Below are 15646 nucleotides of genomic sequence, written 5' to 3' on the forward strand. Positions count from 1 at the left end.
TCTTTTGTGTGTTCAACTAGAATGCATTCCCTTTATTAAAGCCAGAATGGAATCCTCCCCATCTCCACAGTCCCCTTCAGAACAGCATCCCATACTAGTGGTGATGTCACACAGCCCCAACTCTGGGTCTGGGTTTCTCTGGGTTTCTCTGGGTTCTCTGGGTTCTCTGGGTTCTCTGGGTTTAGGTAATGCACACACATCTGTCTCTGTCTGCCTGCCCCAAACTGACACACACACATATGCACAGCGCGTTCACACACACACACACACACACACACACACACACACACAAGCACACACACGACGGATGACAAATGACTCAAATGACTTCTATTTGAACAAGCTTTGACTCTGGGCAAAGTTCCAAATAGAAGTTTCTGTCATGGACCATTAGCACTGACATAACTTCCAAATATCTCCACCCTCTCTCTAACCTCTTACCCTTCTCACTCTCGTTCGCTTCTCTCTCATTCTCTCTGTGGAGAGAGAGAGGAAGTGTTTGGCATTCGCCAGGGATCAGACCAACATACTAACTGGTTTCACTTCTGCTGTCACTCATGATCATGTGACACTGGACAGGAAGATACACACACTTCCTCCTTCTATATATTGAGCGGCTGGCTGGCTGGCTGTATGGATTCCTAATCTCAGAGATCACGGCCATCATCTGTTTTGTCCTCTCTCCTCTCTCTGTCTGTCTGTCTGTCTGTCTGTCTGTCTGTCTGTCTGTCTGTCTGTCCTGTCTCTGTCTCTGTCTCTGTCTCTGTCTCTGTCTCTGTCTCTGTCTGTCTCTGTCTCTGGTCTCTGTCTGTGTGTCTGTCTGTCTGTGTGTCTGTCTGTCTGTCTGTCTCTGTCTGTCTGTCTGTCTCTGTCTGTCTCTGTCTGTCTGTCTCTCTGTCTCTCCTGGTCTGAGTAAGCAGAGGTAGTGGAGGCCAGACTCTAATATGATGAGTCAGTGTTCTCTAGCAGAGCAGAGAGTGATAGAGGTTAATAGAGAGAGATGTGTATGAGAAAATGAGTGGGAGGGTGTGTGATAGGTGAGTAAAGACAGAGTGATTTATTAGGATCATTTCTTATTGTGTCTCTTTAAATGTCCCCATCCCCTGCCCCTCCCTCCTCTCCCCCTGCCCCTCCCTCCTCTCCTCCTTCCCCTCCCTCCTCTCTCCCCTGCCCCTCCCTCTTCCCCCATCCCCTGCCCCTCCCTCTTCCCCCATCCCCTGCCCCTCCCTCCTCTCCCCCATCGCCTGCCCTCCCTCCTCTCCCCCATCCCCTGCCCCTCCCTCCTCTCCCCATCCCCTGCCCCTCCCTCCTCTCCCCCCATGTCCCATCCCCTGCCCCCTCCCTCCTCACCCCCCATGTCCCCATCCCCTGCCCCTCCCTCCTCTCCCCCTGCCCCTCCCTCCTCTCCCCCTTCCCCTTTCCCTCACTCCTCTCCCCATCCCCTGCCCCTCCCTCCTCTCCCCTCATCCCCTGCCCCTCCCTCCTCCCCCCATCCCCCTCCCCCCCTCCCTGACCCTCCCCCCCATCCCCTGCCCCTCCCTCCTTTCCTCCATCCCCTGCCCCTCCCTCTTCCCCCATCCCCTGCCCCTCCCTCTTCCTCCATCCCCTGCCCCTCCCTCCTCTTCCCCCATCCCCTGCCCCCCCCCCCCCCCCCCATCCCCTGTCCCTCCCCCCCCCATCCCCTGCCCCTCCCTCCTCTCCCCCCATCCCCCTCCCTCCTCCCCTCCAGGTCTGTTCAGAGAGTTTGGAGGAGCGCGGGTGCGTCCCACAACATAGTGAAGTATGGTCAGTGCAGGGAGCATGCTCTGATGATCATTCAGCAGCTGGTACTGTCCTCCAGTGGAGATGATGACATGGGAACGCTGCTGGGCCTGATGCACTCTGCCCCCTCTACTGAACTACAGCTCAAAACAGACATACTGCAGGTGACACACACACACACACACACACACACACACACACACACACACACACACACACACACACACACACACACCTACACACACACACCTACACACACACACCTACACACACACACCTACACACACACACACACACACACACAACACCTACACACACACCTACACAAACACACCTACACACACACACACAAACACACACACACACACACACACACACCTACACACACACACACACACACCTACACACACACACACACCTACACACACACACACACCTACACACACACACACACCTACACACACACACACACACACACACACACACACACACAGCGCCCTATCCCTAACCTCCCTATCTACTAGACTCTCCCTGGCCGTGCTGAGAGAGAGCCACCGCACACGGACCGTCTTCCGGAAGGTTGGTGGCTTTGTGTATGTCACGTCACTACTCGTTGCCATGGAGCGCTCTCTGTGCCAGCCGCCGTGTCACGGGTGGGAACGGGCCAATCAGAACCAGGTGTTTGAGCTCCTGCACACCCGTCTTCTGCACGCTGACCGCTGCCATGCGGTACGAACCCGCCAACTCGCACTTCTTCAGGACAGAGATCCAGTACGAAAAACTGGCAGACGCCGTCAGGTACAGTATAGTACAGGACATGCTTGATGAATCTTTCATTCTGGTTTCAGGTTTGTTTAGTGGACTATAGTTAAAAATAACGTCATATACCCAATTGATCTTTAAAAAGTCACAAGTATTTCAGGGAAGTAGATAGTCAGTTTTGTCTTCACATGAGACTGCTGCTACTTATGTAAAAAGGTCTTTCTACACTGAACAAAAATATAAACGCAACATGTAAAGTGTTGGTCCCCATGTTTCATGAGCTGAAATAAAAGCTCCCAGAAATTTCCCAGACGCACAAAAAGCTTATTTCTCTAAAATGTTATGCACACATTTGTTTACATCCCTGTGAGCATTTCTCCTTTGCCAAGATAATCCATTCACCTGACAGGTGTGGCATATCAAGAAGCTGATTAAACAGCATGATCATTACACAGGTGCACCTTGTGCTCGGGGACAATAAAAGGCCACTATAAAATGTATAGTTTTGTCACACAACACAATGCCACATATGTCTCTTGTTTTGAGGGAGCGTGCAATTGGCATGCTGACTGCAGGAATGTCCACCAGAGCCGCTGCCAGAGAATTGAATGTTAACTTCTCTACCATAAGCCTCCTCGAACGTCGTTTTAGAGAATTTGGCAGTACGTCCAACCGGCTTCACAACCGCAGACCACGTGTAACCACGCCATCCCAGGATCTTCACATCCGGCTTCTTCACCTGCAGGATCGTCTGAGGGGGGTGGGCCAAACCAGGCCTCGCCCATGGCTGCGGCCCTGCCCAGTCATGTGAAATCCATAGAATAGGGCCTAATTATTTCAATTGACAGATTTCCTTATATGAGCAGTAACTCAGTAAAATCTTTGAAATTGTTGCATGTTGCGTTTTATATTTTTGTTGAGTATAAATAAATATGATGAATTAATTGATTGATTGATTTATTAATTGATTGACCCATGCCCCACCACCTTCAGGCTGCTGGGTTGTTTCTCTGAGGCCAAGAAGGTTGGAGCCACGGGGGTGTTCCCTTCCAACGCCCAGCCCTTCCTGAGGCTGCTGGAGGACGACGGGGTTGTAGCCGGCGGCGGGGCCGGGGACAGCGTCTGCCCCACCCTCAAACACTGCAGCAAGCTCTTCATCTACCTTTATAAGATGGCCACCGACTCCTTCGACAGGTACGTCAGTTACTGTCAGTTTCTCACTAAAACAGACCCATAGGCCCCCCTCATTGGATAGGTCAGTGATTCTTTCAATAGGTCAGTTATTGAAACAGACTCCCTCAATTGGTCTGTGATTTGGTAAAACCGGTAAAAATCAGTCTAGGAAGATGGTTCTCTCAACCCCAAATCAATGGTTGTTGGAGTCATTTCTACATCCCGTGACAATCAAAGCTCCGACGAACAAGTCACCCAATCTGCAGTAGCCTATGCTGCAAAGCCCCAGCTCAACACGTTTAGATATTCAGTTCCTCTCAATCGATCTCTTCTGAGACACAAAACAGTGATTTCACTTGGGACTCTCAAACCTCAATGCAAACCTTCACCATGCATATGTTGTAGCATTAGCTTCCTGGTAGTGTGCTATCTAGCTATGCTCTGAGCGCTCTTGTCATTCAGCCTTCTAACTAACAGCTTCCTCTCTCTCCTCTCTCTCTCTCTCTCTCTCTCTCTCTTTTTCTCCTCTAACCTTTGGCACTGCCTGGCTGTGTGTTTGGGCTATGTGCTACTCTTGTCCATCCATGTGTGTGTGTGTGTTCTGAATGTGTGTGTGTGTGTGTGTGGTGTTCAGTCGTGCGGAGCAGGTCCCCCCCTGCCTGACTCACGAGACCTCCCTGCCGTCCCCCTGGGGCACGCCAGCACTCGCCAGGAAGAGGTAGCTACTGCGCTCTGCACTCCTCCTCCTCTTCACGCTCTTTCGCTCCTCCTCCCCTATGTCAGCTATTGCTGCTATGTCATGTTGCTCTCTACTCTCTCTTTCTCCCATGTCAGCTATTGCTGCTATGTCATGTTGCTCTCTACTCCCTCTTTCCCCTATGTCAGCTATTGCTGCCATGTCATGTTGCTCTCTCTTTCCCCTATGTCAGCTATTGCTGCTATGTCATGTTGCTCTCTACTCCCTCTTTCCCCTATGTCAGCTATTGCTGCTATGTCATGTTGCTCTCTCTTTCCCCTATGTCAGCTATTGCTGCTATGTCATGTTGCTCTCTACTCTCTCTTTCTCCCATGTCAGCTATTGCTGCTATGTCATGTTGCTCTCTACTCTCTCTTTCTCCCATGTCAGCTATTGCTGCTATGTCATGTTGCTCTCTACTCTCTCTTTCTCCCATGTCAGCTATTGCTGCTATGTCATGTTGCTCTCTACTCTCTCTTTCTCCCATGTCAGCTATTGCTGCTATGTCATGTTGCTCTCTACTCTCTCTTTCTCCCATGTCAGCTATTGCTGCTATGTCATGTTGCTCTCTACTCTCTCTTTCTCCTATGTCAGCTATTGCTGCTATGTCATGTTGCTCTCTCTTTCCCCTATGTCAGCTATTGCTGCTATGTCATGTTGCTCTCTACTCTCTCTTTCCCCTATGTCAGCTATTGCTGCTATGTCATGTTGCTCTCTACTCTCTCTTTCTCCTATGTCAACTATTGCTGCTATGTCATGTTGCTCTCTACTCTCTCTTTCCACTATGTCAGCTATTGCTGCTATGTCATGTTGCTCTCTACTCTCTCTTTCTCCTATGTCAGCTATTGCTGCTATGTCATGTTGCTCTCTACTCTCTCTTTCCCCTATATCAGCTATTGTTGCTATGTCATGTTGCTCTCTCTTTCCCCTATGTCAGCTATTGCTGCTATGTCATGTTGCTCTCTACTCTCTCTTTCTCCTATGTCAGCTATTGCTGCTATGTCATGTTGCTCTCTACTCTCTCTTTCCCCTATATCAGCTATTGTTGCTATGTCATGTTGCTCTCTCTTTCCCCTATGTCAGCTATTGCTGCTATGTCATGTTGCTCTCTACTCCCTCTTTCCCCTATGTCAGCTATTGCTGCTATGTCATGTTGCTCTCTCTTTCCCCTATGTCAGCTATTGCTGCTATGTCATGTTGCTCTCTACTCTCTCTTTCTCCCATGTCAGCTATTGCTGCTATGTCATGTTGCTCTCTACTCTCTCTTTCTCCTATGTCAGCTATTGCTGCTATGTCATGTTGCTCTCTCTTTCCCCTATGTCAGCTATTGCTGCTATGTCATGTTGCTCTCCACTCTCTCTTTCTCCTATGTCAGCTATTGCTGCTATGTCATGTTGCTCTCTACTCTCTCTTTCTCCTATGTCAACTATTGCTGCTATGTCATGTTGCTCTCTACTCTCTCTTTCCCCTATGTCAGCTATTGCTGCTATGTCATGTTGCTCTCTACTCTCTCTTTCTCCTATGTCAGCTATTGCTGCTATGTCATGTTGCTCTCTACTCTCTCTTTCCCCTATATCAGCTATTGCTGCTATGTCATGTTGCTCTCTCTTTCCCCTATGTCAGCTATTGCTGCTATGTCATGTTGCTCTCTACTCCCTCTTTCCCCTATGTCAGCTATTGCTGCTATGTCATGTTGCTCTCTCTTTCCCCTATGTCAGCTATTGCTGCTATGTCATGTTGCTCTCTACTCTCTCTTTCTCCTATGTCAGCTATTGCTGCTATGTCATGTTGCTCTCTCTCTTTCTCCTATGTCAGCTATTGCTGCTATGTCATGTTGCTCTCTACTCTCTCTTTCCCCTATGTCAGCTATTGCTGCTATGTCATGTTGCTCTCTCTTTCCCCTATGTCAGCTATTGCTGCTATGTCATGTTGCTCTCTCTTTCCCCTATGTCAGCTATTGCTGCTATGTCATGTTGCTCTCTACTCTCTCTTTCCCCTATGTCAGCTATTGCTGCTATGTCATGTTGCTCTCTACTCTCTCTTTCCCCTATGTCAGCTATTGCTGCTATGTCATGTTGCTCTCTACTCTCTCTTTCTCCTATGTCAGCTATTGCTGCTATGTCATGTTGCTCTCTAACTCTCTCTTTTCTCCTATGTCAGCTATTGCTGCTATGTCATGTTGCTCTCTCTTTCCCCTATGTCAGCTATTGCTGCTATGTCATGTTGCTCTCTCTTTCTCCTATGTCAGCTATTGCTGCTATGTCATGTTGCTCTCTACGCCTCTCTTTCCCCTATGTCAGCTATTGCTGCTATGTCATGTTGCTCTCTCTTTCCCCTATGTCAGCTATTGCTGATATTTCATGTTGCTCTCTCTTTCTCATATGTCAGCTATTGCTGCTATGTCATGTTGCTCTCTACTCTCTCTTTCCCTTATGTCAGCTATTGCTGCTATGTCATGTTGCTCTCTACTCTCTCTTTACCCTATGTCAGCTATTGCTGCTATGTCATGTTGCTCTCTAGTCTCCAAAGCACCAATTATGTGAATTCCACCCCTCTCTCGTTTCCCCTGCTTTCTGACCTCTTTCTGTCTCTCTTTTGCTCTCTGCCTCTCTCTCTCTCTCTCTCTCTCCCTCTCTCCCTCTCTCCCTCTCTCTCTCTCTCTCTCTCCTCTCTCTCTCTCTCTTCGCTCTCTCTCTCTATCTCTCTGCCTCTCTCCCTCTCCCTCTCTCTCTCCCTCTCTCTCTCTCTCTCTCTCTCTTCTCTCTCTCTCTCTCTCTCTCTCTCTCTCTCTCTCTCTCCTCTCTGCTCTCTCCTCTCTCTCTCTCTCTCTCTCTCCTCTCTCTCTCTCTCTCTCCTCCTCTCCCTCTCTGCCTCTCTGCCTCTCTCTCTCTCTCTCTCTCTCCCTCTCTCCCTCTCTCCTCTCTCTCTCTGTTTCTGCTGACACCTTCCTTTTAAGCCCTCTCCTCTCCTCACTGCTGTGTAGGGGGGAAACCAACCCGCCCGCCGCCTGTATAATTTCAATGACTGCATCAACGTGGCTATTTTCTCTAATTACATGAATACAGGCCTGGGTGTGAGTCATTGTCCCGTTAGAGTCCTCTACAGATCAACTCTAAACTGACTTACCCTTTAACCTCTCATGTGTTTAATCTCTTCATGCTTTTATATTTATTTCAATGAATATCTTTTTTACAAAGACAGTTCATTAATCAACATTTCAGTTTTCAAAGTAAAAATCCCAGAGTTAGCAAAATAGCTGATTTTCATCCATAATCCCTTTGAAAGGAAAGATTAGGATATCTATTCTGGATACAGAGTTGATATACACTGAGTATACAAAACATTAGGAACACCTTCCTAATATGGAGTTGCACCCCCCCTTTTGCCCTCAGAACAGCCTCAATTCGTCGGGGCATGGACTCTACAAGGTGTCGATGGCGTTCCACGGGGATGCTGGCTCATGTTGACGCTAATGTTTCCCATGGTTGTGTCAATTTGGCTGGATGTGCTTTGGGTGGTGGACCATTCTTGATACACGCAGGAAACTGTTGAGCGTGAAAAACCCAGCAGCGTTGCAGTTCTTGACACAAACCGATGCGCCACCATACCCCGTTCAAAGGCACTTAAATCTTTTGTCTTGCCCATTCACCCTCTGAATGGCACACATACACAATCCATGTCTCTAATGTCTCAAGGCTTAAAAATCCTTCTTTAACCTGTCTCCTCCCCTTCATCTACACTGATTGAAGTGGATTTAACAAGTGACATCAATAAGGGATGATGGCTTTCAGCTGGATTCACCTGGTCAGTCTGTCATGGAAAGAGCAGGTGTTGGTTTTGTTTTGTATCCTCAGTGTATGTAACTACTAACTAACTGTCACTGACACCACAGGCAGGGCTACCAGGGCACATCAGGCCCCCCGGCAGGCGTCAGAGCACTAACGGACCTGAACCTGAAACTACACCTGGCCAACTCTTCCTCCTCCTCCTCCTCGTCGGACTCGGTGGTCATCCACCCGGGGGCGGGGTTAGCCATGCTGGATCTGCTGGCCTCCGTCAGCTCCGACAGCCAACCAGACCAGGCGGCCACACCCACTTCCTGTGTCCTGGCCTCCAGGATGAATGTCTTCCTGTGTTCGCTCCTGAAAAAATGGCTTTCTCTCAGTGATACTGAAGTTTACTGCCACTTCCTCTTAGTCCAAATGAGGTGAATGAGGAACAAACCTTATTCAGCCTCTCTTGTACAAGAGTTCCATTTCCTCCCAAGAACTGTATATCTCTGAATGTCTGAGGATCTTCCTTGTTATCTGTATCATAAAACTAGTCTAGGCTTTATATGATGAATTACACTTCAGCAAGATGCTCCAGGTTTAGCAGATCTGTCACAAATGTCAAAGAAACCGAACTTAACAATTAATTTGACTCCCTCCCTCCCTCCCCACCCAGCATGCCCTGGACCTCCAGCTAGCAGTAGCTACCATCCTGCAGCAGCTGGTCCACAGTGAGAGAAACCAGCAGATACTGTGTGAAGCAGGTCTACATAGCAGACTACTGCAGCGCTGCAGCCAGGCCCTGGGTGACGAGGAACACCCCCTACATCCACCGCTGCAGAGGATGTTTGAGAGGTTGGCCTCGCAGGCCCTGCAGCCTATGGCCCTGAGGTGAGGGTGGGAGACAGGCAGGCAGACAGGCAGGCAGGCAGGCAGGCAGGCAGGCAGGCAGGCAGGCAGGCAGGCAGGCAGGCAGGCAGGCAGGCAGGCAGGCAGGCAGGCAGGCAGGCAGACTGACAGACTGACTGACTGACTGACTGACTGACTGACTGACTGACTGACTGACTGACTGACTGACTGACTGACTGACTGACTGACTGACTGACTGACTGACTGACTGACTGACTGACTGACTGACTGACTGACTGACTGACTGACTGACTCACTCACTCACTCACTCACTCACTCACTCACTCACTCACTCACTCACTCACTCACTCACTCACTCACTCACTCACTCACTCACTCACTCACTCACTCACTCACTCACTCACTCACTCACTCACTCACTCACTCACTCACTCACTCACTCACTCACTCACTCACTCACTCACTCACTCACTCACTCACTCACTCACTCACTCACTCACTCACTCACTCACTCACTCACTCACTCACTCACTCACTCACTCACTCACTCACTCACTCACTCACTCACTCACTCACTCACTCACTCACTCACTCACTCACTCACTCACTCACTCACTCACTCACTCACTCACTCACTCACTCACTCACTCACTCACTCACTCACTCACTCACTCACTCACTCACTCACTCACTCACTCACTCACTCACTCACTCACTCACTCACTCACTCCAGGACCAGATGTGGCCACATCATTATAAGTCCATTTACCTCTAAAACATTTACCTCATCACAAATATAATTCCACACACATAGTAAACAAAGCTCTCTGTCACCAAGGGCTGGCATAACCCCGTAATAAACTCAAATGATGTTAATGGTTCTTTTGACAGGTTTGAATATTACTTAGAGGTGTCTGGGTGGTGTCTAACTGCAGATTCACTTTACTAGGCCTAATTTGCTGCATGGCCGGTCAGCTGTGATGCAGGATAGGATATAGACAGTTGGGATAGACACACAGACACACAGACACACACACACACACACACACACACACACACACACACACACACATACACACATACACACATACACACATACATACACACACACACAGCTAGAGAAGAAGTAATCTAACTTCCTTTCTTATAAAAATAAACAGAATGATCCTCTGTAGACTCTCTCTTTCAGCGTAGAGAATGATGATTTTTAGTGGGTAATATTTTATATACAGTATATTATAAATACCTCACATGCGATCCGTAATGAGACTAATCAATTAGCCCATTAAAATGTTTCTGACTCCATAAGACAATTATCAATATGCAAGAGACCCACAGTTAAACCATGTGCAATAAAGTATTACGCGTTTAGCTGACTAAGATCAAGGAATGGTCATGAGAAGCGAATATCAAAGCAAGTATTATTGAATAACTTTGTAAAATGAATTGATTCACATACAAGGCATTATTCTAAGCATATAGATACTAAAGGTAACTTACAAGGCAAAGCATGAACAAAGAGATGCCAACTAACATACGTGGTCCTCTGTAGCTCAGCTGGTAGAGCACGGCGCTTGTAACGCCAAGGTAGTGGGTTCGATCCCCGGGACCACCCATACACAAAAATGTATGCACGCATGACTGTAAGTCGCTTTGGATAAAAGCGTCTGCTAAATGGCATATTATTATTATATTATAACTAGACCAGAGGCTTAGAAGCCTAGGAAATGAGAACTGATCATACAACCTTCCTCCATGGACTGGATACAGGATAAGAGAGAGATCATACAACCTTCCTCCATGGACTGGATACAGGATAAGAGAGATAACATACAACCTTCCTCCATGGACTGGATACAGGATAAGAGAGAGATCATACAACCTTCCTCCATGGACTGGATACAGGATAAGAGAGAGATCATACAACCTTCCTCCATGGACTGGATACAGGATAAGAGAGATAACATACAACCTTCCTCCATGGACTGGATACAGGATAAGAGAGAGAACATACAACCTTCCTCCATGGACTGGATACAGGATAAGAGAGATAACATACAACCTTCCTCCATGGACTGGATACAGGATAAGAGAGAGATCATACAACCTTCCTCCATGGACTGGATACAGGATAAGAGAGAGATCATACAACCTTCCTCCATGGACTGGATACAGGATAAGAGAGATAACATACAACCTTCCTCCATGGACTGGATACAGGATAAGAGAGAGAACATACAACCTTCCTCCATGGACTGGATACAGGATAAGAGAGATAACATACAACCTTCCTCCATGGACTGGATACAGGATAAGAGAGAGATCATACAACCTTCCTCCATGGACTGGATACAGGATAAGAGAGAGATCATACAACCTTCCTCCATGGACTGGATACAGGATAAGAGAGAGAACATACAACCTTCCTCCATGGACTGGATACAGGATAAGAGAGATAACATACAACCTTCCTCCATGGACTGGATACAGGATAAGAGAGAGAACATACAACCTTCCTCCATGGACTGGATACAGGATAAGAGAGATAACATACAACCTTCCTCCATGGACTGGATACAGGATAAGAGAGAGAACATACAACCTTCCTCCATGGACTGGATACAGGATAAGAGAGAGAACATACAACCTTCCTCCATGGACTGGATACAGGACAAGAGAGAGAACATACAACCTTCCTCCGTGGACTGGATACAGGATAAGAGAGAGAACATACAACCTTCCTCCGTGGACTGGATACAGGATAAGAGAGATAACATACAACCTTCCTCCGTGGACTGGATACAGGATAAGAGAGAGAACATACAACCTTCCTCCATGGACTGGATACAGGATAAGAGAGATAACATACAACCTTCCTCCATGGACTGGATACAGGATAAGAGAGATAACATACAACCTTCCTCCATGGACTGGATACAGGATAAGAGAGAGATCATACAACCTTCCTCCATGGACTGGATACAGGATAAGAGAGAGATCATACAACCTTCCTCCATGGACTGGATACAGGATAAGAGAGATAACATACAACCTTCCTCCATGGACTGGATACAGGATAAGAGAGAGATCATACAACCTTCCTCCATGGACTGGATACAGGATAAGAGAGATTCAATTTATAACATCTGATGGTGTAACCTTCTCAACCCAAAACCAACCACCATTGACCAATCAAATGATACCAAGTTTACAGAGTAACCTGACCACCGAGGCCCAATCTCCACAGGTTGCCACAGCATTTAAAGGCTTGTGTGGGGGATGAGACCAATAAGACAGAATTCCTGAGAAGACAATAAAATTCCTTTGCGTAATAGAGTAATTCAGAGTTCACCCTGTACAGATACAAGTTACCACAGAGATCATACATCCTTATAGATGGCATCAGAGTTATCCTCAGTGAACAAGTTTCAGATAGATACCAGACATGGATAATATATCATTATTCTATCACTCATTCAATATTCAGTCCTCTGGAGACTGTAAGAGAGATGCATGTTGGCCCCTCAGAGGGGGAGGCGGGGCTGACAAACGTTCCTTGTGTTCCTGGACCATTTGCAGCTCCAGGTGACAGAGAGCACGTAAATTAAGGCAGAGCCTGCATATATGTTTATTGTTCTTCAAGGGGAAAGGCGTCCCATGTTGGAGGATGCCAGTGAATGCCAAGTGGATCAAGGACCACTTTGGAAATAAGTGTTTTCATCATGCTTTCATGTGTCATCCACTGGGATTTATCATGCACATCTTGTCTATGTATGGTTTTTTTTTATTGTCACCCCAAAATAAACGTTTGTATGCTTTCTCCCCCCCCACAGAGAGTTCCTTCGGCTGGGTAACCCTCTGAACTGTGGAGCCTGGGACAAGAAGCTCCTCAAACAGTACCGCGTCCACAAACCTTCCTCCCTTAGTTACGACGCAGAGATGAGAAGTAAGTTCCAACTCAATGTTATACAGAACCAGTCAAAAGTTTGGACACACCTACTCATTCCAGGGTTTTTCTTTATTATTATTTTTTTACTATTTTCTACATTGTACAATAGTAGTGAAGAGATCAAAACTATGAAATAACACGTATGGAATCATGTAGTAACCAAAAAAGGTGTTAAACAAATCAAAATATATTTTTATATTTGAGATTCTTCAAAGTTGCCACCCTTTGCCTTGATGACAGCTTTGCACAGTCTTAAAGTTTCTTAAAGTGCAGTCGCAAAAACCATCAAGCGCTATGATGACCCAGAGTTACCTCTGCTGCAGAGGATAAATTCATTAGAGTTAACTGCACCTCAGATTGCAGCCCAAATAAATGCTTCACAGAGTTCAAGTAACAGACACATCTCAACATCAACGATTCAGAGGAGACTGCGTGAGTCAGGCCTTCATGGTCGAATTGCTGCAAAGAAACCACTACTAAAGGACACCAATAAGAAGAAGAGACTTGCTTGGGCCAAGAAACACGAGTAATGGACATTAGACCAGTGGAAATCTGTCCTTTGGTCTGATGAGTCCAAATTTGAGATTTTTGGTTCCAACCGCCGTGTCTTTGTGAGACGCAGAGTAGGTGAACGTGTGTGGTTCCCACCATGAAGCATGGAGGAGGAGGTGTGATGGTGTGGAGGTGCTTTCGCTGGTGACACTGTCTGTGATTTATTTAGAATTCAAGGCACACTTAACCAGCATGGCTACCACAGCATTCTGCAGCGATACGCCATCCCATCTGGTTTGCGCTTAGTGGGACTATCATTTGTTTTCCAAGGGGAGTGAAGGCGTATCGCTGCAGAATGCTTTGGTAGCCATTGTTTTGGATGTTGCATCCGATGTCTCCACGATAAAAACAACTGCCGAGCTAAATGAAAAAGTTGATGCGATACAAGAGAGGATGGAGCGGGCAGCTGGATGGATTTCGACAGTGGAGGATGCCGTCTCCCGTCTGGAGAAGGGTAATGAGAATCATGAGAAAAAGCTGGACATGTTGTGGAATCATCTGGAAGAACTTGAGAACAGAAGTAGGAGAAATACGGTGAGATTGGTTCATCTGAAAGAGGGGAGTGAGGCTGGCGGTGGACTAATCTCGTGTGTGCAGAAGATTTTGGATTTGACGACAGGCACAAATTCGAAATTGAACGAACCCATCGCAGTTTAACCATGCCTGATGAGAATAGGACCCCGAGAACGGTTCTCATCCACTTGTTACATGTTGATATATACTCCGAAAAATGTGAGGAAGGGTAGATTTAGACTCAACACCATGCTATTACAAGATGAGATATTTAGCCAATCACTAGCTGATGATCTTAGATCCTTTTTTGAGATCAACATAGGCTCAACTGAAAAGGTTTCCACAGTGTGGGAAACCTCTAAAGCATATATTAGAGGGGAAATAATAGCACATGAGTCCAAAAAGAAGAGGGAGAAGGGGCTGAAGCAGTTAGAACGATTAGAAACCGAGATATGTGTCTTGGAAAAGGGATTTGGCAAGACATTTCACAGATGGCACATTTCAAACTGTCTGCAAATTGAAATTTCAGTTGCATGAAATGTACAACAAAAGGGCAGAATATTCACTGTTTAGACTTAGAACCAGTTATTATGATGGAGGTGAGAAGACAGGCAGGCTACTAGCAAGACAACTAAAAATGCAGAACACTTTCAACGTCATTCCCAGCAATTTAAGAAGAGCAATAAGATGGTGACCTCATCCAAAGAGATAAACAGTGTGTTTCAACGTCATTATGAAGATTTATATACATCCTCCTGTTCAGCGAGCCCCATAGATATGGATACTTTGTTGTCTGGTATAGAATGACCTAGATTATCAGATAGCCATGTAGAGGACCTGGACTGTGCTATAACAGAAGAGGAGGTTAGAGCCACCATTTTATCTATGAAAGCAGGGAAATCACCTCGTCTGGATGGCCTTCCTGTAAAATATTATAAAAAATATATTGACATTCTTGTAGCTGTGTTGACAGTGGTTTACCAGGAGGCATTTTAAAATGGCTCCCTTCCGGACACCTTTAAAGAGGCTTTGATATCGCTGATTCCTAATAAGGATAGAGATACTACAGAGCCTGGGGATTTTATAGCAATCAGGCTCCTTAATGTGGATCGTAAGAGTCTTACTAAGACCATTGCGATACGCTTAGAGAAGGAACAACCTAATGTTATACATAGTGACCAAGTTGGATTTATTAAGAACAGGACCTCAACTGATAATATGAGGAGGCTCTTACATCTCATGTGGTTAAACTGCTCGAATATAGTTCCTACCACTGCCGTCTCCTTAGATGCTGAGATAGCATTTGATAGGGTAGAGTGGGCTTTTCTCTTAAGAACCCAAGAAAAATGTGGTTTTGGACCTGATTTTTGTAAATGGATAGGGGTCCTCTATTCCAATCCTAAAGCAACAGTATTTACGAATTGAATTATGTCTCCTTTTTTTTTTTGTCGTTCTAGAGGCACAAGGCAGGGTTGCTCTCTCTCCCCTCTCCTGTTTACCGTAGTTTTAGATCCTCTTGCGACAATGATAAGAACAGATCCAGAAATTAGGGGTGAACAT

General features: G+C 46.6%; 1 protein-coding gene across 1 annotated transcript in view; it reads left to right on the forward strand.

The window, feature by feature from the left end:
• Positions 1 to 103: 103 nt before the first annotated feature.
• The window catches only part of LOC311126248 (WD repeat and FYVE domain-containing protein 3-like), a gene marked incomplete at both ends in the record, with an annotated part of 83752 nt that continues 68209 nt past the window's right edge, over positions 104 to 15646 (forward strand). Inside the window, 11 exon segments of the mRNA XM_084200265.1 lie at positions 104 to 185; positions 1730 to 1758; positions 1761 to 1925; positions 2286 to 2291; positions 2293 to 2460; positions 2462 to 2559; positions 3517 to 3717; positions 4331 to 4414; positions 8325 to 8511; positions 8879 to 9093; positions 12906 to 13018. Of these exon segments, the coding sequence (XP_084056391.1) occupies positions 104 to 185; positions 1730 to 1758; positions 1761 to 1925; positions 2286 to 2291; positions 2293 to 2460; positions 2462 to 2559; positions 3517 to 3717; positions 4331 to 4414; positions 8325 to 8511; positions 8879 to 9093; positions 12906 to 13018 (1348 nt within the window).

The sequence above is a fragment of the Coregonus lavaretus genome (genome assembly GCF_964263955.1).
Source record: "Coregonus lavaretus genome assembly, contig: HAP1_SCAFFOLD_2308, whole genome shotgun sequence".
Taxonomy (NCBI): domain Eukaryota; kingdom Metazoa; phylum Chordata; class Actinopteri; order Salmoniformes; family Salmonidae; genus Coregonus; species Coregonus lavaretus.